General features: G+C 35.9%; 6 protein-coding genes across 7 annotated transcripts; 3 read left to right on the plus strand and 3 right to left on the minus strand.

The window, feature by feature from the left end:
* Positions 1 to 226: 226 nt before the first annotated feature.
* LOC106348964 (chaperone protein dnaJ GFA2, mitochondrial) lies at positions 227 to 3,910 on the minus strand. Its single transcript, XM_013788809.3, has 17 exons — positions 3,638 to 3,910; positions 3,455 to 3,548; positions 3,281 to 3,355; positions 3,096 to 3,187; positions 2,917 to 3,000; positions 2,789 to 2,827; positions 2,521 to 2,676; positions 2,344 to 2,431; positions 2,174 to 2,238; positions 2,009 to 2,083; positions 1,777 to 1,849; positions 1,580 to 1,671; positions 1,417 to 1,488; positions 1,213 to 1,269; positions 971 to 1,019; positions 677 to 743; positions 227 to 582 (listed from the first exon to the last, which is right to left on the minus strand). Exons 1-17 carry the CDS (start codon positions 3,722 to 3,724, stop codon positions 486 to 488), a joined length of 1,362 nt encoding a protein of 453 aa, XP_013644263.1. The 5' UTR covers positions 3,725 to 3,910; the 3' UTR covers positions 227 to 485.
* A 790-nt stretch (positions 3,911 to 4,700) lies between these two features.
* On the plus strand, positions 4,701 to 7,546 carry LOC106348966 (protein WHAT'S THIS FACTOR 9, mitochondrial). Its single transcript, XM_013788812.3, has one exon. The coding sequence runs from the start codon at positions 4,896 to 4,898 to the stop codon at positions 5,688 to 5,690; it is 795 nt and encodes a 264-aa protein (XP_013644266.2). The 5' UTR covers positions 4,701 to 4,895; the 3' UTR covers positions 5,691 to 7,546.
* On the plus strand, positions 5,728 to 7,546 carry LOC125575188 (FT-interacting protein 1-like). Its single transcript, XM_048762181.1, has one exon. It carries the CDS (start codon positions 5,728 to 5,730, stop codon positions 7,348 to 7,350), a length of 1,623 nt encoding a protein of 540 aa, XP_048618138.1. The 3' UTR covers positions 7,351 to 7,546.
* A 425-nt stretch (positions 7,547 to 7,971) lies between these two features.
* LOC106348967 (protein ENHANCED DOWNY MILDEW 2) lies at positions 7,972 to 12,806 on the plus strand. Of its 2 annotated transcripts, none has more exons than XM_013788813.3 (18): positions 7,972 to 8,155; positions 8,594 to 9,013; positions 9,094 to 9,181; positions 9,282 to 9,332; positions 9,425 to 9,588; positions 9,682 to 9,781; positions 9,866 to 9,964; positions 10,066 to 10,313; positions 10,405 to 10,497; positions 10,597 to 10,905; positions 11,009 to 11,156; positions 11,227 to 11,325; positions 11,394 to 11,486; positions 11,606 to 11,758; positions 11,827 to 11,898; positions 11,996 to 12,114; positions 12,184 to 12,244; positions 12,332 to 12,806. In XM_013788813.3, exons 2-18 carry the CDS (start codon positions 8,601 to 8,603, stop codon positions 12,572 to 12,574), a joined length of 2,553 nt encoding a protein of 850 aa, XP_013644267.2. In that variant the 5' UTR covers positions 7,972 to 8,155; positions 8,594 to 8,600; the 3' UTR covers positions 12,575 to 12,806. The 2 variants fall into 2 exon arrangements, with proteins under 2 accessions (XP_013644267.2, XP_022562960.2); XM_022707239.2 differs by having other exon boundaries at positions 7,996 to 8,330.
* On the minus strand, positions 12,781 to 14,309 carry LOC125589780 (laccase-15-like). Its single transcript, XM_048762196.1, has 2 exons — positions 13,143 to 14,309; positions 12,781 to 13,015 (listed from the first exon to the last, which is right to left on the minus strand). Exons 1-2 carry the CDS (start codon positions 13,384 to 13,386, stop codon positions 12,882 to 12,884), a joined length of 378 nt encoding a protein of 125 aa, XP_048618153.1. The 5' UTR covers positions 13,387 to 14,309; the 3' UTR covers positions 12,781 to 12,881.
* Positions 14,310 to 25,299: 10,990 nt separating this feature from the next.
* LOC106352276 (polygalacturonase) lies at positions 25,300 to 27,087 on the minus strand. The gene is made up of 4 exons (XM_013791936.3): positions 26,861 to 27,087; positions 26,470 to 26,778; positions 25,856 to 26,374; positions 25,300 to 25,733 (listed from the first exon to the last, which is right to left on the minus strand). The coding sequence occupies exons 1-4, from the start codon at positions 26,969 to 26,971 to the stop codon at positions 25,479 to 25,481; spliced, it is 1,194 nt and encodes a 397-aa protein (XP_013647390.2). The 5' UTR covers positions 26,972 to 27,087; the 3' UTR covers positions 25,300 to 25,478.
* Between the last annotated feature and the right edge of the window lie 326 nt (positions 27,088 to 27,413).

Consider the following 27,413-nt stretch of genomic DNA (forward strand, 5'->3'; position numbering starts at 1 on the left):
TACTTTATTAATCACTGTTAATCAGATAATAGATGTTAATTTGTTCACGACGTTACCGAAAACAAACACATTTTGATTTCAGTTGAAGGTGTGATTATGTGACATCCCACATTATAAAATCAATGACAAAGTTATACAATTCTCTTTCGTCAAGTTAGAGAACACTTTACAAAAGATGTTCACTGCAATACGATTAAGAAAAGCATGTCTACATGGAGAGAACCAAAACATGAAACGTAATCTATATAAACCATGAAACGTTGACAAGCAAAAACAGGCAATAACAACACGTTTCTTCTTCTTCTTCTTCTTTTTAGCTTGTAGCATTTGTAGAATTAGTTAAAACTAAGGAGGAGTAGGAAAACAAATACTTTCACTAATCCTAACGAAACTGATATTTCGATTAAGAAGAAGACGATTTCAAGGTTTTTGATGATACTGCTGCCATTATGAATAGTTTTCAGCTATAGCATTTTTGTAGTTTGTCACTGGGAAGATCCAGAAGCAGTGCGCTTCTCATATTCACCTTGTTCTTCTTTAACGAATTCCTCAAGCAGTTCACGCTGTCTCTGCGTTATATTCCTGCCATAGAACATACAAACAAAACATAAGCGATTACCATGTGTTACTTTCCTGAAAGTTACACAGTTTACTTGGGGCTTTTTATGGGACTTACGCTGGGATTCTGACGTTGAAATGCACATACTGATCCCCAAATCTAGTTGACTTTCTTGCTCTAATACCTGTTTGTATCGTAAACAAAAGGATGGAGTCTGATAAGTAAACACACAAGAATATACTCAACACTTGGTTTTCTCACTCTCTCCCAACTTCCAAATCGATTTGAGAAACTGTTTTTCTCCCGGTCTTGCACTCACTAAAATAGCTCAAGATCATACTCAAAAAATGCTTTTATGTTTTCAAGTATACTATAACTGAACTTATCTACACAAGCAAACAAAAAGCTCACCTTTATTCCTTAGCACTACTTTCTGACCAGGTTGTGTTCCAGGACGGACCTGCAAAGAATGAGTTTCTAAGTTAGACTGCTGGATATGTAATTGACTAGCAAACAAAAATATGACCCTCTTTTCCAAAGAATTAAGATTCTCTAGAGTTGTACATCTCGCTGGCCACTGCTATCTAACGTTTTAGAAATTGTTCGCTTAGCCAGCAAGCGAAATTTAAGAACTGTAAAAAGTAGTTAGAAACCTTCACGACAACATCACCGGTAAGTGTTGGAACTTGGATGGTTCCTCCAAGAATGGCCTGACAAAAGAATGAAGAATACATTTGGTTATTAGGAATAAAACAAAAAAATGGTAAAAGAGCTCACAGATACTGCACTAGAAGTTAGAAACAAATCCTGAAGGCTAAAGCGCCTACGAACTATTAGAGACAGGATCGACATTTCACCTGAGTAACACTGAGAACCGAATTCACATGAATATCTGATCCTTCTCTGCGGAACACTGGATCTTCACGAACCTGGAAGGTAAAATACAGCCAAGATACTGAGAACGCAATGACATTATTAACATGATTTTCCATTAGAAAGTTGACCTCAGTAAAAAGTCACCTTGAAAATAACATAAAGATCTCCAGGTTGGTCACCTTCAGGATCAGCCCCACCCGCCCTTCCCACCTTTATTGTGTCGCTATTGTCAACCCCTGCAAGATTTAAAAAGATGTGTAACAATACAGGAGCTCGAAGGGATCTAGACGACACATTATTTTATTACCTATAGATATGCAAAAAAAAAAACAAGAAATTACCTGGATCAATATTGACTTTCACTGACTTCTGTCCTGGAACCACTCTAGCCCCTCTACATGATTTGCAAATACTCTGGTAATAACCAAACAAACGAAACCTACTTAAAGACCAAACATTTGGGATGAAACTAGCAGAAGACTTTGTGTCTCCTCAGATATGTATATAGGAACACATACACAGGTAAACACTATATATGATATAAAAAGTGCAATAATCAAATATATGCCATACTGAGAACGTTTGACCCGCTCCACCACACTGCTGGCAAGTTCGTTGGATGCTTAATATACCCCTTCTCATTGTTGTCTGAAAAAACATAACCGTCTCACCTTAAAACCATTTAAAAAAATCATAATTACAGTGGTCAAACTAGAGTTTTGGTAACATGATACTGACCATCCCAGAGCCATCACAGGCTTTGCATCTTTCACGTTTGGTACCAGGAGGAACACCTTGTCCACCTAAACGTGAGAGGAAGAAAACAAACAAACAAACATTAACTTAAGATTGATACAATACCAACATATAGAAAGAGCATCTTTGATCGTAAGAATATATATACATACCACAAGCATTACAAGCCATGTCAGTTTGAAAAGTCACAGTTTTGGAGCATCCTTGAACAGCTTCCATGAAAGAAAGTTCAAGCAAAACCTTACAAGAGTATAGAAGGGGGAAAAAAAAATATTAATCGTGGAGCACAAAATTTATCTTTAGAAGAAAAATAAGGAAAACCATAATACCTTGACATCTTGACCTCCGAAAGCTTGCTTGTTTCTGTTAAAGATCTGACCGAAGATATCAAATGGGTTATCAAACGGGTTAAACCCTTGACCGAAGCCTCCTCCATCATTTTGAAACCCACCACTAGCATTTTGCTCAAATGCTTCATGCCCAACCTGCAGCAGACATAGATCAGACCTGTAATAGGTAAATCAAGGGAGGAGGAATGCAAGAACATTCCAGAGATTGCAATAACGAAATCGAAGAAATATTATGAGGCCTATGTACCTGGTCATAAAGGTCACGCTTCTCCTTATCTTTCAAAATCTAATCCAAAAAACAACAATTACCATTCAGTATAAGATTCTAACAGATCATACCAAAAACATTCGTCCAGAAAGTGGAGAAAAACTCACTTCATACGCTTTTGAGACCTCCTGGAACTTCTTCTCGGCTTCTGGGTCATCTTTATTCATATCAGGATGGAGTTTCTTAGCAAGCTGGAAAAAGTTGAAAAACAATAGCATCAATCAAAGAGAAACAAACAGGTCTAAACAAACTAAACGATGCAAACACTAAACCATATAGTCCATACCCCATAATAAGCCTTCTTGATTTCACCATCTGTGGCATTCTTGTTCACTCCAAGAAGTTCATAGTAGTCCTTAGCAGACATAGATGAAGAACCTTTAATTCAAAAACACGCAAACTTTACTGGTAAGAGATTTAATTATAAAAACAATCTACAAACTGTAAGAAACAATGAAGCTCCAATGCTACCTGTTCCATGAATAGACCTTGTTGAACCAAAATTAGAATTAAAAGCTCCAAAGCTGATCCATCTCCGATCATGCCCTAACATTACATCAACATATTATGTTAAACCCCTCAGGCAAATACTCAATTTAGCTCATGAATCACAATTTCGTATATCGAATTATATAGCAAACTTACCAGAATTAGAAGCGTGATCTCCAAGAACTTTGGCAGGATTGGCAGAACCTGTATTCAATCCCCTATAACTCCCGACAGCTACTCCCCTGAGTTTCTGCAGATTCTCATAGAACACAACTTCAAATTGAGATAGAGAGAGATATACCGAGGACGAAGGAGATAGAGTGAGAGATAAGCACCAACCTGATTGGCGAAATCTTGCACACGCGATGAGGAGAGACATCGACGAGCTAACAGGCGAATAACCTTTGCGCCATTGGTAGGGAGCATTTTTTTTTCTCTCGATAGATATGTCTTCTGTCTGAATTCAAAGGAGATTTAATGAGTAGGGAGTGATAAGGGTCCAAATCATCAGACAGAGCAGCCAACTTTAAACCCTAGCAAAGCCCTGTTGTGATGATGCTTGTGAGAACTGTGTAGAAGACGCAGTTTCTGTTGTTTTGTTCGCCACACAATACCGGGTTTGACTTTTTCATATAACAACTCAACCTGATCCGACCCGCCTTTTATCACCCTTAAATGGGCGGGCCTATCGGCCCATCATAAAATAATCAAGTAGTCTTCTGTTGTTCGCTAGGGTTCCGGACACATTTATCCGAAACCAAAGAACCAAACCAAACCTAAAAATGATAAATTGATATTAGGTTCGGGACTGACATTAACAGATCTTATATTTTTAGAACCAAAAAATCAGAATCCAATCGAGAACAAAATGAATATTCGAATTCTATAATATATATATATATATATATATATATAAATATTGTATATATTTAATTTTAAAACAATCAAATAATTTTAAAATATTATTTATATGAAATACCCAAAAATCGTATTATTAGAATATTTTGATCCAAAATATTTAAAATTAGCTCTAATTTTTTATTTAAAAACCCGAAAAATCTGATATTTAATTAAAAAAATTTGATTATTTTGATTTTTTAATCCGAATTAACCAAAAAATCGGAAACATATCGAAACTGAATAGATCTAAAATTACTTTAGATATAAATTGGTTCCCAACTTTGTTATCTGAATCGAACCAAAAACTATAATTACTGAACCGAATCCAAACCTCTGAACACCCAAATGGATCATAAACTTCTAGAATCAAATAACCAAAAGAACCGAATGCCGAGAATATTGTCAGGTTTGATCATTTCATATAATCCGCTAAACCCGACCCTCCCCCCACTATTTCCCTTTAATGGGCCCATCGGCCCATTAAAATAACCGATCACAACTAATACTCGTCTTCCTCTTCTGCTTCCTCTTCGGCTCTGTAATTTACAATCGGGAAAGTTGTAATCAACACTCACTGACGATTGATGAACTTACCCATCAACATGATTTTGATGCTGTAGAGGTGATATTATTCTTCGCAAATCATCTAATTTCAATCTCGCGGAGGATCGAAACTAGGGTTAACCTCTCCTGACCAATGCGGTGGCTGCTGCAGCGAACGGTTAGTTTCTCCACTAATTTCTCCAAATTCAGACACGGGTTTGGTCTTATTCAGACATGTGGTTTAGTCAACGTAAAGCTAAAATGGGTAAAAGACAAGGAACTCGATGCCGTCGTGGCTCGCGAGAAACATCTCAAAGCAGTCTGCAACCTCGTTTCGATCATCTCGTCTTCACACGATTCGAAAGCACCGATCTTTCACCTCAACACTCACCGAGGCCAGCTCGGTCTGCCTCAAGAGCTAAAGCTCGCGGCTTTCATAAGGAGATACCCCAACATCTTCGTGGAGCATTGTTGTCGTGATGGCGCAGGCACTCGCGTTCCTTGCTTCGGTTTAACCCCCGAGGCGATAGAGCTTTACAGTGAAGAGGTTAGTGTTTTGCGGGTGAATAAAGAGGATGTCTTGTCGAGGCTGTGTAAGCTTCTTATGCTCACGAGTGAAAGAACGCTTCCTCTGCATTCCGTTGATCATCTCAGATGGGATTTGGGTTTGCCGTATGATTACAAACGTTCGTTGGTTCGTAACCACCAGGATTTGTTCTGTTTGGTTGAGTTGTCTAGTGATCTCGTCGGTTTGAAGTTGTTACATTGGGATGAACGTCTCGCTGTTTCACACCACATGAGGAGTGATGATATGGCCTTCCCGGTTAAGTTTACGAGAGGGTTTGGGTTAAAGAGGAAGAGCATGGAGTGGCTGCAAGAATGGCAGAGACTCCCTTACACGTCGCCTTACGTCGACGCGTCTCATCTGGATCCGAGGACTGATTTGTAAACGTCTACCTGATGTTTTTGTTAAAGCTAACGTCGGTATGCAGACTCTCAAGACCAAGATTTGTCCTGTGAAGACGACGAATCCGCTCTGGAATGAAGATCTTGTCTTCGTGGTCGCTGAGCCGTTCGAGGAGCAGCTGGTGATCTCTGTGGAAGACCGCGTTCACGCGTCGAAAGATGAAGTCATTGGTAAGATCAGCTTGCCGATGAACGTGTTCGAGAAGCGGTTAGACCACCGTCCTGTTCATTCTCGTTGGTTCAATCTCGACAAGTACGGTGTTGTAGAGGGAGATCCGAGGAGGAGAGAGCATAAGTTCTCTAGCCGGATTCACCTGAGGGTCTGCCTCGAAGGAGGCTACCATGTGATGGACGAGTCAACGATGTATATTAGCGACACGAGACCAACGGCTAGGCAGCTCTGGAAGCAGCCGGTGGGAATGTTGGAGATTGGGATCCTTGGAGCTAAAGGATTAGTGCCGATGAAGTTGAAAGAGGGTAGAGGAAGCACCGACGCGTATTGTGTAGCTAAGTATGGTCAAAAATGGGTGAGAACTAGAACCATTCTTGATTCGTTGAGTCCAAGATGGAACGAGCAGTACACGTGGGAGGTCTATGATCCTTGCACTGTTGTCACTCTCGGTGTTTTCGACAACTGTCATTTGGGTTCAGGTTCCTTTAAAGATGCAAGAATAGGTAAGGTGAGAATCAGGCTGTCTACACTAGAGGCTCACAAGATCTACACACATTCGTTTCCTCTTCTTGTTCTTCAACCGCACGGTCTCAAGAAAACTGGTGACCTCCAGATATCAATACGTTTCACAACTCTTTCTTTGGCCAACATCATCTACAATTACGGCCACCCGCTTCTCCCCAAGATGCACTATCTTTTCCCTTTCACGGTTAACCAAGTAGACGGGTTAAGGTACCAAGCGATGAACATCGTTGCAACCCGCCTCGGACGAGCCGAGCCGCCGCTGAGGAAAGAGGTTGTTGAGTACATGTTGGATGTAGATTCCCACCTATGGAGCATGAGAAGAAGCAAAGCCAACTTTTTCCGCATAATGTCGCTTCTCTCCGGCTATTTCTTGGTCGGGAAGTGGCTTGAGGATATCTGCAACTGGAGATACCCGGTTACTTCTGTTCTGGTCCATGTCCTGTTCTTCATTTTGGTCATGTACCCTGAGCTTATCATGCCCACGATGTTTCTGTACATGTTCTTTATCGGATTGTGGAACTTCAAGTCAAGGCCGAGACACCCTCCTCACATGGATATGAAGCTCTCTTGGGCCGAGGCTGTTAATCCTGATGAGCTTGATGAAGAGTTTGACACGTTTCCAACGTCTAGGTCACAGGACATGGTCAGGCTGAGGTATGACCGGCTCAGAAGTGTTGCGGGTAGGATTCAGACCGTGGTTGGAGATATAGCAGCTCAGGGGGAGAGAGTTCAGTCGCTTCTGAGCTGGAGAGACCCTAGGGCTACGAGCCTGTTCATCTTGTTCTGCTTGGCTGCATCCGTGGTCCTTTACGCAATGCCGTTCAAAGCAATAACGCTGGCTGGTGGGCTTTACTATCTGAGACACCCAAAGTTTAGAAGCAAGTTGCCTTCTTTGCCAAGTAACTTCTTCAAGAGATTGCCATCTCGTATAGACAGTCTTCTTTAACCTAAACACTTTTCTTAAGCAATATTTACAATAATTCCAATATGTTTTTTTTTCAACTTTTTCTTCCAAGTTTCAGTTCTCTAAGTTGGCAATAATCATTATGAATCTTTTTTAAACAATATTGTCAGTTTTAATGATGTAACTAATAATAACTAATGATACATTATAAATGTTTACTAATGTTTTCTTCGAGTAACGCTTTGCTTATGTAAACAAATCAGGGATTCAGAAAATAAAGGATGACTTTCATATTTTTTTTTCTTGACAAAAAAAAAAAGTTGGCGCGGGAAAAATATTTAGTGGCGCTGATGTTTAAACAGTGTGGTAAAAAGTGTGCCTGTTGAGATAAAAAGCCCAAATGCCCCTTTTTTACTTACTATATTGACCATGCTTGCTATATAATGCTACCACCGGAATCCCTTATCTTCTGGGCGGCGATCAAGAGCCACTTAGCTTCAAGCAACGATGGTGGTCCTTCTCCTTGGGCCACTTTTTGCTTGTTCCCTCTTTTTGGGCCAATTAGAAAGCCCATAATTGATTTAGATGTTATGGGGCTTTTAGTCATTTTAGTCTACTAAAAAACAAAAATGTTTCCCCAAAACGGTTTTAAATCGTACGAGAAAAGCAAATCATCTTCTTCGTCTTCTTTTACTATTAAAAGAAAAACACACACCACTCTTTCTCTCTCTCTCTCTCACAGTCCACCTTTCTTCTTCTCTCTTGGGTTTGGTGAACGCTAAAGGCATTAGGGTTTAAAGCGGCGAGCAAGCTTCTGTACGGCATCTCCAGCACAACCAGGATCGCGGTAACTTCCTTCCCGTGTGACGATTCTCTGCTCTGTATTTGTGTTCTGCTCATTTTTTGGAGAAAATAATGGAAAGATCGGAAGCTATGGTTTGAGCATTTTTGAGTTTCTACTTCTGCCATGAGTTGTTTTCAACCTTTTCTCTCCCGCTACATTAGCGTAGTCTAGTAGCTAGGTTAAGATGCGTTTGTTCCTCAAGGTTCCTTTTTTTTTTTGTTTCTTTGAGAATTTTTTTTGTATTTGCTTGTGTTGAGTATCCGATAAACCGCTGGAAAATCTTAGATCAGACCATAAATGTCATATTAGTATATGTTTGATGCTCTGCTGTGTATCATCATCTCCTTGAATTGATTATCCCTGATTTGGATGGTTTAGTGTCGTTTAGTGTGATAAGGAGATAAAAAAGTTTAAAGCTTGATTTTTCTTCTTCTTCTTCAGATATCTCATGGATTCGTCTGACGAAGAGGGAGAGATTCTACCTGACTACGTTGATGAATACTCTTTCGTCGATCAAAGCGACATACCTGTCAAGTTTTCTATTCTTCCGGCCAAATGGGACGACGACGAAGAGGAAGAGGAAGATCCCAGACTGCCTGTGTATCTGCGTGGCAGCACTGATTGTGGAAACGAGTCTGTTTGTAAGCTAGCTAAAGCTTGGAGGTTTGATCTGTGTGATGAACGTCTCAAGGTCCAAGTGTTTCTACATGGGATGCGCTGGATAACTCTACACAAACCAGCAAAGAGTTATGAAGCTTTAGTTAGGACGACTCTGGTAACGCTTCAGTGTCTTCACTTTGTTAAAAGGAATCCTGAGGCATCAAGCGACCGTGTGTGGAGAAGTTTGGACAAAGTGGATGGGTATGCTTAGTGGTTCCTTCAGTTTATCTTGATATGCTCTCCTTTTAATATCATCTGAATCGATCTTGATGTTTGCTCAGGATCCAACCTTCAGAGCATGACTTATCAGATCATGTTTCTTTGGTCTGTCGAGCTATGAAGATGGATCAGGATTTAACAAAATCAAAGGTCTGTTTTCTCTTTGGTCTTTTCTTATCTTCGTTGGAAGGATTTGGTAATGGGTTGACTTAGTTACCTTTTCGTACTTAACGCATTTTATTGTGTGCAGTGTCTACGCAAGTTTCTGGAGAAGACTTTCCAAACAACACCTACCGAAGTGGTGAGAGACTTATTTACAAGTGGTTTACGTGTTCTCTGCCTCCTCACTTGCTCTCTTTCTACTGAGATTAATTATTGTTTTCTGTTATTAAGGAACTTCCAACGCAACATCAAGAAGATGCTCAGCTACCACAGGAACAGAATTTCACTGCTGATAATATGTTAGACGAGGAAAGCAGCAGTGATGATGATTCTGAGATGAACTTGCAGTTTGATACTGTCTGCTCTATCTGTGACAATGGTGGTTATATTCTGTGGTAAGTCAAGCTGCATAGTTTCTCAATATTTGATGTATCATAGTTTGATACAGTCTGTTTCTAATTTCTTTCTTTTTTTTTTTTTAAATTCAGTTGTGAAGGAAGCTGCTTGAGAGCTTTCCATCCGACCATAGCTGATGGGGCTGACACATCGTGCGAGTCACTAGGATTCCCTGATGGGACTCAAATTCATGTACTGTGAATCCCCTTTAGAGTTCCTGTTAAATATGCTATTACGGTTATACTTCATGTTGATGTTAATTTGCTGGATATGTAGTCACTTAGGGAGTATCTCTGTAACAACTGTCTACACAAACAGCACCAGTGCTATGCTTGCGGCCAATTGGGATCTTCTGATGAAAACTCCTCTCAAGAGGTATTATATCGTTGCACCATATCATTCTTCATTTGGATACTTGGCTAATTTATCTGTATTGAGTACTTGCAAGCTTCATTCAACTTTTTACTTATCTGAAGGTCTTCCCTTGTTCTGCCTCAAATTGCGGTCATTTCTATCATCCAATATGTGTTGCAAAGCTTCTCCACGATGGTGATCAAATCAAAACAGAAGAACTTCAAGCCAAGATTTCTGCTAGAGATCCTTTTTTCTGTCCTCTACACATATGCAAAGTCTGTAAGACAAGTGAAAACAAAAATCTATATGCGTGCCACTTTGCTGTATGCAGACGCTGTCCAACTGCTTACCACAGAAAATGTTTACCTAGGTAAAACCATTTTTTCATTTTACTTTCTCCTTAAATCTTCTAATGGCCGTGTATATCGCCTTCAGGTTTTTTGCTTCTTTATTGTACTCAGGGAGATTACTTCTGAACTCAACTGTGACGAGGAAACACCTCAGAGAACCTGGGAAAAACTGCTTCCATACAATCGCATTCTGATATACTGTTTGTAAGTTTTTTGAATATTCTGAGTGCATTTTAAAGCCAGAGGTTTTTGATGTCATGATCTGCTCAATGTACATAGCTTTTTTCATATTATTTTGAACAGGAACCATGAGATAGTAGGTAATCTTGGTACTCCAGCTAGAGACCACTTAGTTTTTCCTGATGTATCTGGCCCAAGAAGAACACTAAGTCACGGTCTTGAGCCTGTCAAAGAGGATGTTCCGAGTGTGGTGACGGGTTTTAAGCATCATGAAGGTATCAATAGATCTAGGAAACCAAGGATGAATTTTAAGGTCAATGACTATCTTAATAAACGGAGGATGGAGAGCATTGAGAAAAGGTTGTCTAAACAAGAAGTTCCTTCCGACTTTGCCGATCCTAACGATGTAGACGACGAGGATGTTGAATCGAGGTGATGTTTTATCTTTCCACTCAACAATGAAACAACAAGATATTTATTACATTACTGATGATAGTTTCAACTAATCATTTTATTTTTTTTCTGGGTTACACAGGGTGTTATCAATAATTGACGAAGTGGACTCATCGTTTAGTTTTGAGGAGTTTGTTAAGTCTCGTGGGGAAACCCATGCACAATGCTACCAGTCAAGAAATGATGTCGGCAAGAACATCACAACAGGATTGGTTGAAACTCATGTCAATGTATGTTTTTCAATCTAAAACTCATCACAACAGTAGTGTCGGCTCCTGAATCCTTACGTCTGTTTTGCAGGCCGCTCGAGCTGCGTTAAAGATGTTTGAAGCAGGGCGGAACGAAGATGCCAGAGCTATATTTGATCCCGATCTTCTAGTCCAACTCATGAAGCATAAGGTTTGTAATCACATTTAGTTTTCATATCATCTAAGAGTTTGCTCAGACATGTTTTTGAACTGCTGCAGACGAAGCTTGAAATTTATCTTTCTCCTTTTCTCCACGGAATGCGCTACACATCCTTTGGTCGTCACTTCACAAAGCTAGAGAAGCTTGAAGAGGTGAACTATTTATCTCTCTCTCTTTGTTTTCTTAACCTGTGTTTTAGCTTCGATCTGTTAAAGTCTACCGGTATATAGATACTTATTTGAAACTGGTTTACTTGAACTTAATGATGCAGATAGTAGAGAGGCTCCACTCTTACGTGCAAAATGGAGATACAATAGTGGACTTCTGTTGTGGCTCTAACGACTTAAGTTGTTTGATGAAAGCAAAGCTTGAGAAAACGGGAAAAACTTGCTTCTTCAAGAACTTCGATCTCATTCTACCTAAGGTACAAGACTCGCTCTTTTACTTTTTTGTCTTAGAAGTTGTGTCTGAAACATGACGTTCCCGTGGCAGAACACTTTCAACTTTGAGAAGAGAGATTGGTTGACTGTGAAGAAAGAAGAGTTACCTGACGGCTCTCGACTGGTACAGAAAGCAAACAACATCCTAAACTTGAGAAGCACTTCTTGAATCCCACTCACTAAGATCTTTCTTTTTCTTTTGATGTTATGGATAAGAACAGATAATGGGATTGAACCCGCCTTTCGGTTTCAAATCCAGTCTTGCTAACACTTTCATCCAGAAGGCCCTTGAGTTTAAACCGAAGATTCTGATCCTCATCGTACCAAGTGAGACAAAAAGGTAAAAAAGCAAATACAGTGTCTCAATAACAAACTTTTCTTTAACTCTGGCTTCATCTATTACAACCAGGGTCGATGCGATAGCTGAGTATGATTTGATTTGGGAGGACACCAATCTACTTTCAGGAAAGGTACGTACCACGTTTACAATGAATTCAACTCTCCGTTTGTTGTACCAATAGCTTTGGATAACACTCTGTTTTTTGCTCTGTTTTTAGTCTTTCTACTTGCCCGGGTCCATAGATGTGAACAACAAAACGATAGAGCAGTGGAACAATATACCGCCACCTCTGTACCTTTGGAGCCGAAGGGACTGGACTTGGAACCACAAGGCTATAGCGCTTCAACAGGGTCACATAACACATATGTATCACTCGACTTACACAGTGGGTCTCCATCACGCAGAGCCTCCTCCGGATGATGGTATTGTACAAGAGATGGAGATATCTCCTCTTGATTAACTTATCAGTGTGCAAGAGGAATTCAAAACATCACCCCATATCCAAAGCTTATGAAGTTACTATGAGAGTACTATTCCACGTGGATTCATATGATATAGTATTAAGGAACCTTAAGAGACAACGGTTTGGTTTAGTATTATCACCTTTTTTTGTTGGGAGTCTTCCTTATGATTACTAAGGTCGAAAACTTGTGAAAAATCTCTTAATTTTATAACACAAAATTTTAGAATTATATCTTTGGTAAATTTAGTTTATTACATCAGTTACAGTGACTTTCATTACACTCAAATTGGTAACAATTGAATTATTAGTAACAAGGCGGCAAGTCAGGCGGTGGAGGCAGCATCTGCTGGTTTATTCCTCTGCCGTTCTTGACAATGAAGACAACGTTCATACCCCACGTGAGATGTCTATCAAAGTGACAATGCATGAACCAAACCCCTACAAACACAATTGCAAACAAGACTGGTTACAATACTACAATTCATACACTTGGAAGTAGCCACTAGTGTAACGGTTGATCTAGGTCATGTGTATAAGGTTATATGAAATAATGTAAGGTACGTACCAGGATTGTTAGCTGTGAATCTGATAGCGACCCAACCGCTTCTTGGCACAGTCGCCGTATTTCTATACGGAGGATCTTTGAGATTATACTTCGTCGACGGATCTTTCGTTACGTTATAGTTACCAAACCCAAAACCAACGATATAGAAGCTAAAACCATGCAAATGCATGGGATGATCGATTCCACCACCACCTAAATTCGTCCCTTGAAGAACAATTTCAACCGTTTCCCCAAACTTAATCATCTTTACTTCCGTGGCAAGTCTCGGTGTCTGCAAAAACAACGGTTGATCCTCCGCGGTAAAATTGAAAACCAGCGGCGGAAACGCAGGAAACCGCGTTCCGTAAACGCCCTTAATGTGAAGGTAATAAGCTTTTAGTATGGCGTTTACATGAGCGTTACGGATACACCGCTACGGGTCAACGCCATTCAAGATATTTTTTATTGTATGGTCGTGTCCCCCGTGTAATAATAGTATAGGAGCCCAATTTTTTTTATAAATCTATATATTTATATAAAAAAAATAATAAATAATAAATCAAATTGAAAATGGTCCAAAATTATTTGATACAAGATATGAGCACGTTGTGTTGCAACGAGTTTTGTTTGATGTTTTAATTTAATTAAAACCATAAAATAATAAATCATTTTATTATAGTATTATGATTATTTTTTGCATATGTTGTTTGAGATTTATTTTATAATTAAAAACCGTTTTCACACATAAGTTCAAGTTAATATTTGTATTTTATAATTATGGTGCATAGATGAGTTGTTATAAACTTTATACTAATGATTAGAGAAACTACTATACATAAACATTTAAACTGAACACAATCCGAAATAAGAAATGAAAAGTAAAAAGAAATGAAAGTTAAATACACAAATCGAATCAATGACAACATTATACATGTTCTTATGCAGTAATTTAATGTTTTATTAAATAAGTCTTTAAATTTTTATTTTGCTAGTTTTTTTTAAAAAAGAAAACATTATATTTTATAATCTTCATTTTATTTACAATTAAAAATAAAAAATAATATTAAATACTCTTTTACAATTTTGTTTAAGATTTAGAAGGTAAATTATTGTCATATAACCTATTACAATTTTCTTCTTTCTAGAATTTCAGAAAAAAATATTGCTATCAAATAATTATTTTTAGTTATAAATAAATATTTTCAAAATTGTTATTTTTACAAATCGTATCAATACTAATTTTACAATATCATGTTCATCATCAAACACTCTCTTAAAAATAATATCAAATAATTTTTTACACTTCTCTTTTGGTTAAGACTTAAAAATATTATACAATTTTTTTTTAGGATTTTGTTTTATAAAAAAAAAAATAACTATCAAATATTCTTTTACAGTTTTATAGGATTTTAGAAAAGGAAATTAATATTACATAATATTTTACAATTATATTTTTCTAGGATTAAAAAAAAACAATTTCTATCAAATAACTATTTCCAGTTAATATTAACTATTTTTAAAATTTGCAATTTTCAAAATTCGTTTTTTTTCAATTTTTTTTGTTAATTGAATAATTGTTACTATCATGTTTATCATTAAATTTTTGAAGTAAAAATTACTATTAAATAAAATTTTACAATTCTCTCTGGTCACGATTTAAAAGAAAATGAAAAATTCTTAGTTGGTTAAGTTTAGAAAAGAATTTTCTTTTAAAAATCTCTTTTATTTAAGATTTTAGGAAAAAAAGAAGTTATTTTTACATAATGGAAGTTTTGATTGACACATTCACAATCTAATTTTTTAAGTTAATTTGAAGTGAAAGTTAATTTAAGTTAATCTTTTAAGTTAGTTTTTATTGATATCAGGTGAAATATTTGAAGTTAATTTTGGTTTATATTTTTTTAACACAAAATTATTAAAAAGTAAAGTTAGTTAATTATAAGAAAAATATGATTAGTTTTACATTTTTATTTTATTTAGACTTTTGAAAAAGAAATTAATTATTTTATTTCTTTTAGATTTTATACAACTATTTTATTTTAAATAGAAAATTTCTGTTTAATTATTTATATATTTTATCTTATACATACAAATACTTTTTTTTTTATCAAAATACATACAAATACATATTTATCATATTCACACATACTCATGTACCACAATAACAACAAAATTAAAAGTTATGCTAGCCTCATAAGATGTAATAAAGATAATAAAAAGTTGAGTTGTATCAAGAAATTAAAAGAAAATACTCATATAATACTTTTCATATAAATACTATTGTGTTTTGTAAAAATAATATGTGGAAGCTTAAACCTAAATATAGATGTGAAATATTTGTAACTATTTTTTGTCATAATTTTTTAACGTACAATTATCTTTTAAAAAAGGAAAGTTATTTACTTATAAGATAATAATAAGAGTACTTTTAAAATTTTCTTTTACTTATGCTTTTAAAAAAATTAATATTATTTATTTTAAATTTAGTTTTTTTCATGTTTTTATTAAATAATTTATTGTACTTGTAGGATTTTACAATTCATTTTTGTTTAACATTTGTTTCTTAAAAGTTAATTTTTATCTTTTATAATTGTTTGTCTTTAATATCTTTTAAAATAAACATTATAACGAAATATAATAATAATATTAATAATAATAATAATAATAATAATAATAAGACTATTAAATAATATTTATAATTAAATTTTTAGAAAAAATGTTTTTATTATTTTAGTATATATATATATATATTTGATTATGATATAGTTTAACACATATCACATTTTTAAATATATAACTACCATGTGTCACAATCATGTAAATTAGCATTTTTGAAGAACCAATCTCAATATAATCTTTTATAATTATATTTCATTAAAAGTTTAGAAAAGAAAAATTATATTTAATAAATTGTTTTCAAATCTATTTTTTAGGATTTTGAAAAAGGAAAATTTCTAAAACAATTACTACTAAATATTTTTTAAATCGTTTTTACTATTAAATAATTTTTAAAAGTAGTTTTTTCAAAATTCATTTTTATTATCTTATTATACATATTTTTAATCATTATATATTTAAACAACTGTCACAATATTAGAAGAAAAATTATTATTAAATAATATTTTGCAATTATCTTTTGATTAAAATTTTAAAAAGGAAAATTACTATTAAATAATATATATAATAATATTTTTAATAAAATTCGTTTTTGTTAATATCTTAGTATATATATTTTTAATTATGAGATAGATTAACACATGTCATAATCCTAAATATATAATTGACATATGTCGCGATCATGTTAATTAGCAATTTTAAAGAACCAAACTTTATATGATAAGATGTATATAGTTTTATTTTCATTACAAATGTACAAAATATTACTGATTAAAATTTAAAAGTATTTTAAACATTATCTACTTATAAATTTTAAAGGGTGAAAAAATGTTTTTGCCGTAAGACCCCGGACAATGTTGAGCTGGGACTGACAAAAGGTTTTGCTAAGGAAATCCTTTATTCTATCATAATATCTTTATTAGAATCTTTAAAAAAAAATCTATAAATACTAACACCTCTTTTCTACCAAAAACACTTCACCCGACCTTGAAACTTTAAAGGTAAAACCAGTATTTCATAGTTGATGATACATGATTTAAACATTCAATTTCATTATAAAGTATTTTTGTGTGTGCAGAGATAGCATGGAAGAGCAGACACAGATTCCTTTGCAAACCCCAGGTGTTGAGGTGATTCTCTTATTTGACTTTTCTCTTTATCGTTCGTGTAGTTTCTTTTTATTTTACAAAACCAAAATTACTTTCTTCTTTGTTTCATTTTTCACTATTTTTTTTAGAGATATCATGATTATTTTTATGGCTACTTAGGATTTTTTTAGGTGATTCTCTTATTCGACTTTTCTCCTTTAACGTTCGTTTAGTTTTTTTTTTTTTTACAAAACCATTTTTTTCTTAGTTGTTTGATATTTCACTTTTGTGTAGAGATAGGGTAAATATTTTAATGGCCACTTAGGATTTTTTTAGGAATTCCAATAATTATGAATGTCTTATGTTTTTATTTATGTTTAAAAAAGTTATATTTTTTTTTCAAAAGTAACGGAGATACTATATTTATTAAATATTTTTATATCACTTGTCTAAAATTTTATTCAAACTAAATAAATATTAACTCTTTTAAATAAATATTAACTTTGTTTATATTTTTTTGTTGTAGGAACTAATTATTTGTTACAACCAAAATCTCCTTAAAGTAATAATGTTGTTGCTTGAGAGTGAATGTTTGAATCCAAACCGTGACAGAGTACTAATGAGAATTGATCGAGACCAAGGATGGTGCCATACGATGCAAATGATAAATGGGCATGATCAAGAGTGCTATGAAACTCTACGAATGCATCAAGAAACTTTTCGACTGTTATGTGATAGGTTGAGGAATGACTATGGACTACGAGAATCTCGAGAATGTGGTCTAGAAGAGGCTGTTGCAATGTTTCTTGAAACTGTTGCGCATGATGAAGTCCAGCGAACAATCGCAACACAATATCAACGCAATCAAGAAACAGTGAATAGAAAGTTTCATGAAGTTTTGGATGCACTTGTTCGCATGTCTCAAGATATTATAAAGCCTGGAGAAAATGAACTTCGACAAGTAAGCAGCACCCTCTCTTCTAATACAAGGTATTATCCTTTCTTCAGTGGTTGCATAGGAGCTCTTGATGGTACACATGTGTCAGTGCGAGTTGGATCTGAAAAAAAGAGAAGTATTGGAATTTACGAAAGCAACATCCTACCATGAACGTGCTTGCGATATGTAACTTCAGAATGGAGTTTATATATACATATGTGGGGACACCGGGAAGAGCACATGATTCGAAGATATTGACATATTGTGCACAGAACGATGAATATTTTCCAACTCCTAAAGGAAAATATTTTCTCGCTGATTCAGGATACCCTAATAGGAAGGGATATCTTGCTCCGTACCGTCGAGTTCGATATCATCCGCATCAATGGAGAAGGGGACAACCTACAAATGAGAATGAAATGTTTAACAAACGTCATTCTTCTTTGCGTTCTGTGATTGAGCGAACTTTCGGGGTGTGGAAAGGAAAGTTTGCTATTATCAGAAATCCAACGCGATATGATCTTCAGACACAATGTAAAATTGTCGCTGCGACAATGGCGTTGCATAACTTCATACGAAAATCAACAAGAAATGATGAAGATTTTCAAGAGTATGAACAAACAGAAAGTGAGATGTTTAAACTTTCGGATTATGAAGATGATGATAATGATGTTGAAGCTCAAAGAACGAGTTATGTTCCTACAGGGGAGGCATATATGGCGGGTATTAGAAACAACATTGCAGAACAAATATGGAGGGGAAGAAGATAAATCTTTTTATTCACGTTTCTAGTTTAAATTTAAGTTTTTATTTTTTTTAATATTTTATTATTTTTAATAATTTTTAATGCTAGTTCATATCTTGTAATATTTTATATTATAAATAAATAAGATTTAATATTTTATTTAAATAAAATTTAAAAATACATTTTATTTTTCAGATCTTATTTACAACTTACGTTCCCAGCTCATAGCTCACGTTCACAGCTCACAGCTCACAGCTTCCCGCTCCTGCTTCAGCTGCTTTCAGCTGTTCCTCTCTGCTCCTTTTTGCCAATCACGCACTAGGTGTGGCGAATGATATGTTGTTCATACTAGCCGCTAATCTCAACCCGTTTGGACCTTGGCACGAGTTATTAGGACACGCTAGAAGATTTATTGAAACAGTTGAAACTATCTATTAGATATATATATCCCACATCGGAAATTCTAAGGGACCTTAAGTAATATATAAAGGGTTAGGGTCAATCCACTAATTGTCAATTGGTTTTAAGTTGGAAGCCCATTATAAACCCGAATCTAACATGGTATCAGAGCCTAGATCTTAAATACCCTAAAACTCTTAATTAATATAACCCTACCCGACCGGGTATAAAAGGTCGTAATTAACTCGCTCGACCGAGTATAACTGTCTTAAACTTTCGAGATTTCTGGCTAATAAGAGTCATCAAAAGGATTATGCGATACATCAAAGGAACGTTAGGCATGGTTCTACTCATAAAGAAGAATAAAGAGTTGACATTGCAAGCTTACAATGATAGCGATTGGGCAGGATGCAAAGAGACTAGACGCTCTACAACTGGTTTCTGCACCCAGCTAGGAGAAAATCTGATCTCTTGGTCGGCAAAGAGGCAACCCACCGTCGCCAAATCCTCCACCGAAGCAGAATACAGAGCGCTGACAGCAGCAGCGCAAGAAGTCACATGGTTGTCAGCTCTCTTAAAGGACCTCAACATTCACCAATACCAATCGACGCTGATTCACTGCGACAACCTCTCTGCGGTCTACCTCAGTACGATCCCTGCTTTGCATAATCGCTCAAAGCACTTCGACACTGACTTCCACTACATTAGAGAACAAGTAGCTCTGGGTTTGATTGAAACTCTCCACATTTCAGCTCAAGACCAGCTCGCCGATATATTTATCAAACCTCTTGGCCGGCGACCGTTGTTGAGCTCCGATCCAAACTCGGTGTTGTTGAGTCACCCACCCCGAGTTTGGGGGGGGGGATGTGAGTAACCCATCATCAAAGATCAAGCCCAGTGCCACAAGCCCAATGACGAAGCCCACTTACAGTCTTCAAGTAATGACAAGAACTTCACCAAAGTGTGTACCTGCAAGTAACGTTAAGGAAAGGGATGAAATGCTCATCCTCAGTAACCGTTTTGATCCTATACAGACTGTCATATGCTGACACTGTAATTTTACAGCTATGGCTAGTCTAGATTGTTCTAAGGCCTCTATATAAGCCATTGTATTCACCTCATGTAAAGTATTTGAATAAAGTTACATTCAGTCTAAAACCTACACTCTGTTTCTCACCTTTCATATATGTGTATTTAAGGACCCCTCTAGCTCTCCACGTCTTTCTCAAATTAGTTAACTTTGGCCATAAGAAACTATGGATGTGCAATATATCATTGATGTTCATACACAAATCCTGTCTTATTATGTTAGCTTCAGAAACAAGACATCTACACCATATGACTATATATATATTGTAGAACTCTTGAATACTAAATTTTTTTATTCATATGAGAATATTTAAAAATAAATTAATTCAATCAAAAGTACGATATTATCAGATATTTTGTGAAATATCGTGTAACATCGCAGATTTATGGTATATGATAGTGTATGTTGCAAGATTTTTAAATACTTGGTTTGATAATCTATGTTAATAAAGTGCATTCATCTTTGCGATCGTTTATTTTAAAAAAATTTCATAACTAAACGTAATTAGAATAGTGAAAAAATGAATGATTTATAAGAAATGATTTGCGATACTGTGTGAACAAACACAAAACACGAAAAATTAATCTGGTGACTGTAAGGTATATAAACAAAATTTTAGAGTCTATACAAAAATTAATGCACGAGAGAAAACATACATGTCGACGTCGAGTGAACAGACGTGAACGGAAGGTCCACTACCGGTGGAGCGGTCGTGCTGTTACTGTAAAAATCATTTCACCATGCATTAAATATGTTTCTGGTCGACAGAAATTAATGGATGTAACTACATCTCTTTGGTCCAGTTTTGATTTATGGGTTCACATTGTTCCAACAAATATGTACATCTCTCGGTCAAACGAAGCTTTCAAAACTTAACGAGAAGACTATAGTTGTTAAACTAACTTATTGTTTTTACATGTTACATATATAGTAAACATGAAACCTTTTTGGTGCGGTGTCCAGTATTAGACCTATTTCCATACCGTTGGAACATATTATAATATATGTCAAACGGATATGGATTTGTGACGGAAAATTCAAATGAGTACGAATTGGAGTTATCGAGTTGAAAACAAGTCCAACAACTCTTAACAATTTACTAAAACAACATCGCTGATGAGTTTGGTTTGGTGAAGCTTTCCAAGTCCAACAACTCTTAACAATTTACTAAAACAACATCGCTGATGAGTTTGGTTTGGTGAAGCTTTCCTCTTCTTCTTTTTTCTAAAGTCCACAACCAAAATAGTCCGAAACTCTTTACATTTTGTATTGATTTAGATTCTTACGTGCATGCATTGGTTTGACGTTACTCTTTAAATTGCCTAAGCGTGTACTTAATTAACATTGTGGCATTGTATTCAACGGCCAGGATTATTATCCGTGAGCTACCATTCCACCAAAGCAAAAGAGATGTTTATCTATTGTTAACACCTTATACCGAAAGAATATTGTAAGGCCCGCCCGCCCATGGCTGCTGAGACATCCATGCATGCTCCTCATCCCATATTACGAATGGTGTGTTAATTTTTTTGAAGACTTGAAATCATTGTTTACTGACCCTGTAATCACCAGATGACATTTTCCCGTGCTTTGGCCTCACTCCCACGGTATCGCGAATCACTTCCTGATAGGTCATCCATCCTTCCATTATTCAAGTTCAAACACGCTTAACCCCGAAGTTCTAAATGGATGTGTGACAGAAGATGTAAATGCACTTTGATGACATAAGTAGCCAAATAAATTTTCTTAAGCTTTTCCATATACCAGAAACCGGGATGTTACAATTCACCTTTGTCATAGAACACAACGTCCTCGTTGCGTCCAAGAGATGTTAGTGTGAGCCTTGTCTGACTCCACACTCGTCTGGGTTCGGTTCTGATACCACTTGTAACGCCCGCTCATTCATGGCTAATGGGACATCCATGCCCGCTCACTCGGCTCGTTGGCCCCATACCATCCGAAGAACGGTGCGTTAATTTTTTCGAAGGCTCGAATCATTCTTTACTGATCCTACAATCACCACATGACCTTTCTCCATGCTTTGGCTTCACTCACACGGTATCGCGAATCAGTTCCCGATACCCATCCTTCCACTATTCTAACTCAAGTACGCTTAACCCTAAAATTCTAAACGGATGTGTGACGGAAAAAATAAGTGCACTTTAATGACATAGATAATTAAATCAATTATCTTAAGCCTTTCCATATACCACAAACGAGCACGTTAAAAATATTTTCAAAGTTATCTTTGCGAATACATGTCCAAGTTTTAGTTACAAAAGAATACATGTCCCAGTTATTGTATATGTAATTTATTTATTCTAGTAGTGATTTAAATATCGTTACAACCAGTAAATTTCATACGGTAAATATTTTTTGGTTTTGAAAGACTTTTTGTATTTTTTAAAAAAAATTGAAATGTTTGAGAAACATAATTTTAAATTATTCATTCTTACAATTAATAAGAAAATTTGTAAATCGGGTTCCGTTCTAAGTTTTTTTTTAGCATTTTTGAAATTTAATGGCGGTGTAACTCTGAAAATTTCGAAATGCATGGTTAGTTGGATTGTCTAGAACTAAAATTATTATGGGCCCAATTATTATTGCCACTTATGTGGCCAACTTGGATGTCCATCGAGGAAGAACAAGACTTAGAGAAAGTCCATTGGTTAGATCGACCCTTAGGGACTCTAATAAATAAATTAGTAATTGATTTTGTGATTTAAAAAGTTTAGAATCTATGTTAGTCTAATTAATTTTCTCACCGTCCAATAGAAAACCTCATTGAAGTTTTTAATAATTTTTTTAAAAGAAAATACAGTAAGTAAGCGCGACAAGAAGTGAAACAACTCTTTTTACTTTATATCGATCATGAATGGTGGATCACAAACAGACACAACTCTAACAAGACAGTGATCTCGGGTTTGTCTGCATTGGTGCCAAATCAAAAGCAGACTCACTGCTACTGTAAAACAAGACAGTGAACACAAGCATACTTTCCAACATACAAAGCAAGACAGTGAACACAAGCAAACCATCACAATGTTTAAGATAGATCAGAATGTTAACCAGCAAAGGAGAAACATACTTTAACCATTACAAACTCAGACACAAAGCATTAAGACAAACAAACTGAGACACAAATCATAAAGACAAACAGAGCGACAAAGAAAGTAAAATTAAAACCTTGGTTCAAATGGAACTAAATTTCAAAACTATCACAGAGCCTTAACAAATTTTATCTTCTTGTTAAGCATCGCTTAGATTGTTTAAATGGATCTAATATTCGAAACTTATTTCACTTTGAAACAAAATCATCATCAATTGTTAAAATCAACAAACCAACACAAGATCATCATCATCACTTGTTAAACGAATCTTAAGCATCATCACTTTTAAAATCAACCAACCCAAACTCTGTTTCTATGCTAAAGTTTCGATATTTTCAACAGACACTACTGTAAAAGATTTCACCTTCCTCAAGATCATCAGATAAATCACCATCGACATCAGTTTTAAACAGTTTTTAAGAAAGCAGACAAGGGATGTTCGTGTACTTACAGTCTGATCTCGCCTCTTGTATGAGTTTCATCCTTGCCTCGATCCTTGCTTTCACTTGAAGCTGATTCCTTTGAAGAAGTCGCTTCTCTTTTCTGATCTTCATCATAGTCTCACCGAAGGAGATCGACATCAGAATCAACAGAAAAGATTGAGAGATAGAAGAATCGACAGAGATACGACAGAGAAGATGGATAGATCGAAGAGTGGACAGAAAAAAATCGCCAGAAAGAAGATGGAGAGATCGAAGAAGGAGGAGGAAAAAAAATCGGATTTCGCGTGAAACCCTGAAACAGGAGAGAGAGAGAGAGATACATCGGCGGTCAAATAAGAAGCTGACACGTAAGGTTGCTTATCAATCCTTAAAATCTTAATTTAAGGGGCGGTCCTCTAACTTCTTTTCTTTTTTCATTTATTTTTTTGCTTTCTTTTCTTTGGAACCCCATCTAGGAATCCCCGATGGACATGGTCTTAGGTTCACCCCTAAAGTGAACCTTTAAATTCACCTCTCATCTTATTACCAATCAAAATACCAATCAAAATGTCACTTAGATTAATAATAAAATAGATTAATTTTATTTAAAAAATTTGAAATAATTGAAAAAAACAATAACTCCAATTTTAATGATCTTAACGCCATTAACTAAACCCTAAACTTTAAATTTATACCCTAAACCCAAATCCTAAACCCTAAACCCAAACCGTAAACCCTAAACCCAAACCCTATATCGTAAACCCAAATCCTAAACCTTAAACCCAAACCGTAAACTCTAAACCCAAACTCTATATCCTAAACCCAAATCGTAAACTCTGAACCCAAATCATATATCCTAAAGGTTTGAGTTAATGTTGATGATGTTTCTTTAGGGTTTAAGATTTGGGTTTAGAGTCTAGGTTTGGATTTAGGATCTAGGGTTTGAGTTTAAGGTCTAGGGTTTGGGTTTAGAGTTTACGGTTTGAGTTTAAGGTTTAGGATTTGGGTCTAAGATATAGGGTTTGGGTTTAGGGTTTAGAGTTTGAGTTTAGAATTTAGGTTTTAGGGCTTAGATTTAAGGTTTAGGGTTTAGAATTTAAGATTTAGGGTTTAGTTAGTGGCGTTTGCGTCATTTTAAAGAGCGTCATTATTTTGTTTCAATTATTTTAGATTTTTTTAAAAAATAATATATTTTATTATTAATCTATTTGGCATTTTGATTGATAATAAGAGGAGAGGTGAATCTAAAGTTTCACCAAAGTTTTCTTGATCGAGGAATATGGTGGATGTTTTGAAGTCAAAAAGGAAAAGAAAGAATTATGCAAATTAGCTTTGGACTCTATCAGATGAAAAAACTTCCATCTATTCTCTCATTTTATATCAACGTGAACTCTCCTATGAGGCTATGACGTTACCACCGCAAAACCGTTGGCCAATCCTCGTCGTCTTTTGATCCTTCTTCTTCCGGTGCTTTCACGGAGCCATTAATAAATCCCAGGTTGTTTTCTCGGGACGAAGGCTATTTTACACCTTCCTTACAAGTGGACACAACTTGAGCCATCATATGAGCTTATCTCCATAGCATTGATACGATAAAAGATTTTGCAGAAGTATAACGTTTGAAAATTAAGTTTGAGACAACTAGGGTGCTAATTCTAACTTTAGAAAATAGAATTTAAAAAAAAACTTTGCAAATTCGTTTTTCCTGCTTTAAATTTTTTTTTTTCGTTTTTCCTTCAGCCGCTTGTATGTCAATGCGACCATCTACTCGTTTGATTAGTATAGAAGCAATTATAAAGTTATTATATTTTTTCTCAAGAATGATGCATGTTATACAAGATAGCTAGCAAAAACGCTTTTTTTTTTACAAATAAAATCAAATGAAAGAATATAACATACATTATGGGTTGTACATTTTAGATTGTGTATTGGTTATCGCATCGAGATTTCTTACTGGCCTGGTAGCTTAGTCACTGGGCTGCTACATGCTTTAGGGACCTGAGTTCCCATCAACGTGGGAGATACGTTGGAGCATTGGAATGTCGCTGGTCCATCGGCTCCGGTGTACTGAATGTTAATGTCACCAATCTCCACGTTCTTGCACGGAAATCCCTTGCTGCACAAAAGCTTAACGGCGTCTTTGTTCCCTGATGTTCCTCTGATATGCTTGAAGCTTATGTCCACCAGCTTGATTGTTGATGGTTTCTACAAACAAACAAAAACGTCTTGGAATCATCATCCAATGAAAGCAGTTCCCATGGACTGATCTATGCATATCTCATAGAAAAACTATGATCATTTAAATTTTTCTTGAAAAGTGTACTCACGTTCTTGTTGCATCGGTTCCAGGGGCAGTACTCTTGGTCGATGAGGATAGGGTTGGTAACGTTCTTGAGGATAATATTCTCAAAATGGATACCCGAGGCGGTGGTGGAGCAAGCTGCAGACGGCCATGTCTTGATCCTTACACCATTGTCAGTGTTTATGAGGGTGCAGTTCACGACCCTGATGCCAGTGACGTCTTCCTCCTTCACGTATAAACCGAGGCTTCCAATACTGATTCCATGTCCCGGACCGCATGTAACTCTTTCGACAAGAAGGTCTCTCGTCCCGTCTCCAATAGAGATGCAGTCATCTCCTGTTTTGATGTTTGAGTTGATGATCTGGACTCCAACACTCCTTCCCACGTGGATTCCATCGGTGTTGGGACTCTCTTCAGGGGCAATGATCGTGATTTCTTCCAATGTCATGTTCCTTGCCCCGAGCACGTTAATGTGGAAGTTCTTTGAATCCATCGAGGTTATGCCTCTTATCTTAGCGTCAGTCACGAAATCAAACCGTATGCTCTGTTCAACAATGACACAAAACATAAACAAATTAACAAAACTGTTTTCTATTTAACGGATTTATTATGTAAACATAGAGATAGATAGACACGTACGATAGGGAGTTTCTTGCACTGAGTTAATGCCATTTTGTGGCAATTATTAGCCCTCCATGCAGCGTTACCTTCACCGTCAAAGACACCACCTCCGTTCAACTTAAACCCATTAATCCTGCGGAAAGCGACCCAGAAGTCATTCCCGTTAACGTTTCCGTCAGCTTTCACAGTGCCTTGAAGAGTAATCCTTATGGGAGCTTTGCATGGACCCATCATCTCTATTTGCCTAAGCTTGTATTCACCTTTAGGGATCAAAACGCTGCTCTTGGTTGGGAACTGGCATGCCTCATTGAATGTTTTCAACAATAACTGCATCGAATCCCAAAAGATTTTAACCTTGCTTAGTGAACAAGAACACTAATGTCAAGTCAAAGGTTGGTTGTGAACTTACGCTGGTGATATCAGAACCTGGAGGAGCAGTGATTGTGAAATCTTTAGCATTTGCTGATAAACCTAGCAAACAAACAACAAATAATACAGATATTCCAAAATGTACACCCATTATATGATTTTTTTTAGTTACTAGGGATTACAATTTTTATTTTTGTTTATATATTTTGTAATCCACTAGTTTTATTATTATTAGTGTTTGGAAAAAAATATTTTTCTTATTTATGATTTGTTTCTTGGTTTGGTTGCCATTATATAGTCACTAGGAGGAGAGAGATATTTGTACGTTGGCTTTCTTCTCCACCGTTCCTTTTAGCTTCTGTTACCTATATTTTTGGAAATATTTTAGGATGTGTTTGACGTGATACTATTGTTTTCCGAAATTAGAAAATTCATTTTTAGAAAACAAAGACTTTTTATCTGGCCATGATAAAGTCTAAGGAGGTGTCATTGGTTTATATATTTGGATTGATTTAGAAATCCATATAGTATTTATAAGTCCAAGTAAAATATGCAAATCCGGAGGTTTTCCCTCAGATTTGAGTTTTTATATT

Source organism: Brassica napus, chromosome C7 (assembly GCF_020379485.1).
Source record: "Brassica napus cultivar Da-Ae chromosome C7, Da-Ae, whole genome shotgun sequence".
Classification (NCBI taxonomy): domain Eukaryota; kingdom Viridiplantae; phylum Streptophyta; class Magnoliopsida; order Brassicales; family Brassicaceae; genus Brassica; species Brassica napus.

What these genes read in the sequence shown, in the direction of transcription:
- LOC106352276 (XM_013791936.3), bottom strand. Translation starts at nt 26,971, where the DNA reads ATGGGTGTACATTTTGGAATATCTGTATTATTTGTTGTTTGTTTGCTA. An exon ending in CAGGTTCTGATATCACCAGC is followed by an intron (nt 26,779 to 26,860) that starts GTAAGTTCACAA and finishes GATTCGATGCAG; the next exon opens with TTATTGTTGAAAACATTCAA. An exon ending in AGTGCAAGAAACTCCCTATC is followed by an intron (nt 26,375 to 26,469) that starts GTACGTGTCTAT and finishes ATTGTTGAACAG; the next exon opens with AGCATACGGTTTGATTTCGT.
- LOC125575188 (XM_048762181.1), top strand. Translation starts at nt 5,728, where the DNA reads ATGCAGACTCTCAAGACCAAGATTTGTCCTGTGAAGACGACGAATCCG.
- LOC106348964 (XM_013788809.3), bottom strand. Translation starts at nt 3,724, where the DNA reads ATGCTCCCTACCAATGGCGCAAAGGTTATTCGCCTGTTAGCTCGTCGA. An exon ending in TCGGAGGTCAAGATGTCAAG is followed by an intron (nt 2,432 to 2,520) that starts GTATTATGGTTT and finishes TACTCTTGTAAG; the next exon opens with GTTTTGCTTGAACTTTCTTT. An exon ending in CCGGTGATGTTGTCGTGAAG is followed by an intron (nt 1,020 to 1,212) that starts GTTTCTAACTAC and finishes CATTCTTTGCAG; the next exon opens with GTCCGTCCTGGAACACAACC.
- LOC106348966 (XM_013788812.3), top strand. Translation starts at nt 4,896, where the DNA reads ATGCGGTGGCTGCTGCAGCGAACGGTTAGTTTCTCCACTAATTTCTCC.
- LOC106348967 (XM_013788813.3), top strand. Translation starts at nt 8,601, where the DNA reads ATGGATTCGTCTGACGAAGAGGGAGAGATTCTACCTGACTACGTTGAT. An exon ending in AGGATTTAACAAAATCAAAG is followed by an intron (nt 9,182 to 9,281) that starts GTCTGTTTTCTC and finishes TATTGTGTGCAG; the next exon opens with TGTCTACGCAAGTTTCTGGA. An exon ending in CCAATCTACTTTCAGGAAAG is followed by an intron (nt 12,245 to 12,331) that starts GTACGTACCACG and finishes CTCTGTTTTTAG; the next exon opens with TCTTTCTACTTGCCCGGGTC.
- LOC125589780 (XM_048762196.1), bottom strand. Translation starts at nt 13,386, where the DNA reads ATGATTAAGTTTGGGGAAACGGTTGAAATTGTTCTTCAAGGGACGAAT. An exon ending in ATTCACAGCTAACAATCCTG is followed by an intron (nt 13,016 to 13,142) that starts GTACGTACCTTA and finishes TTGTGTTTGTAG; the next exon opens with GGGTTTGGTTCATGCATTGT.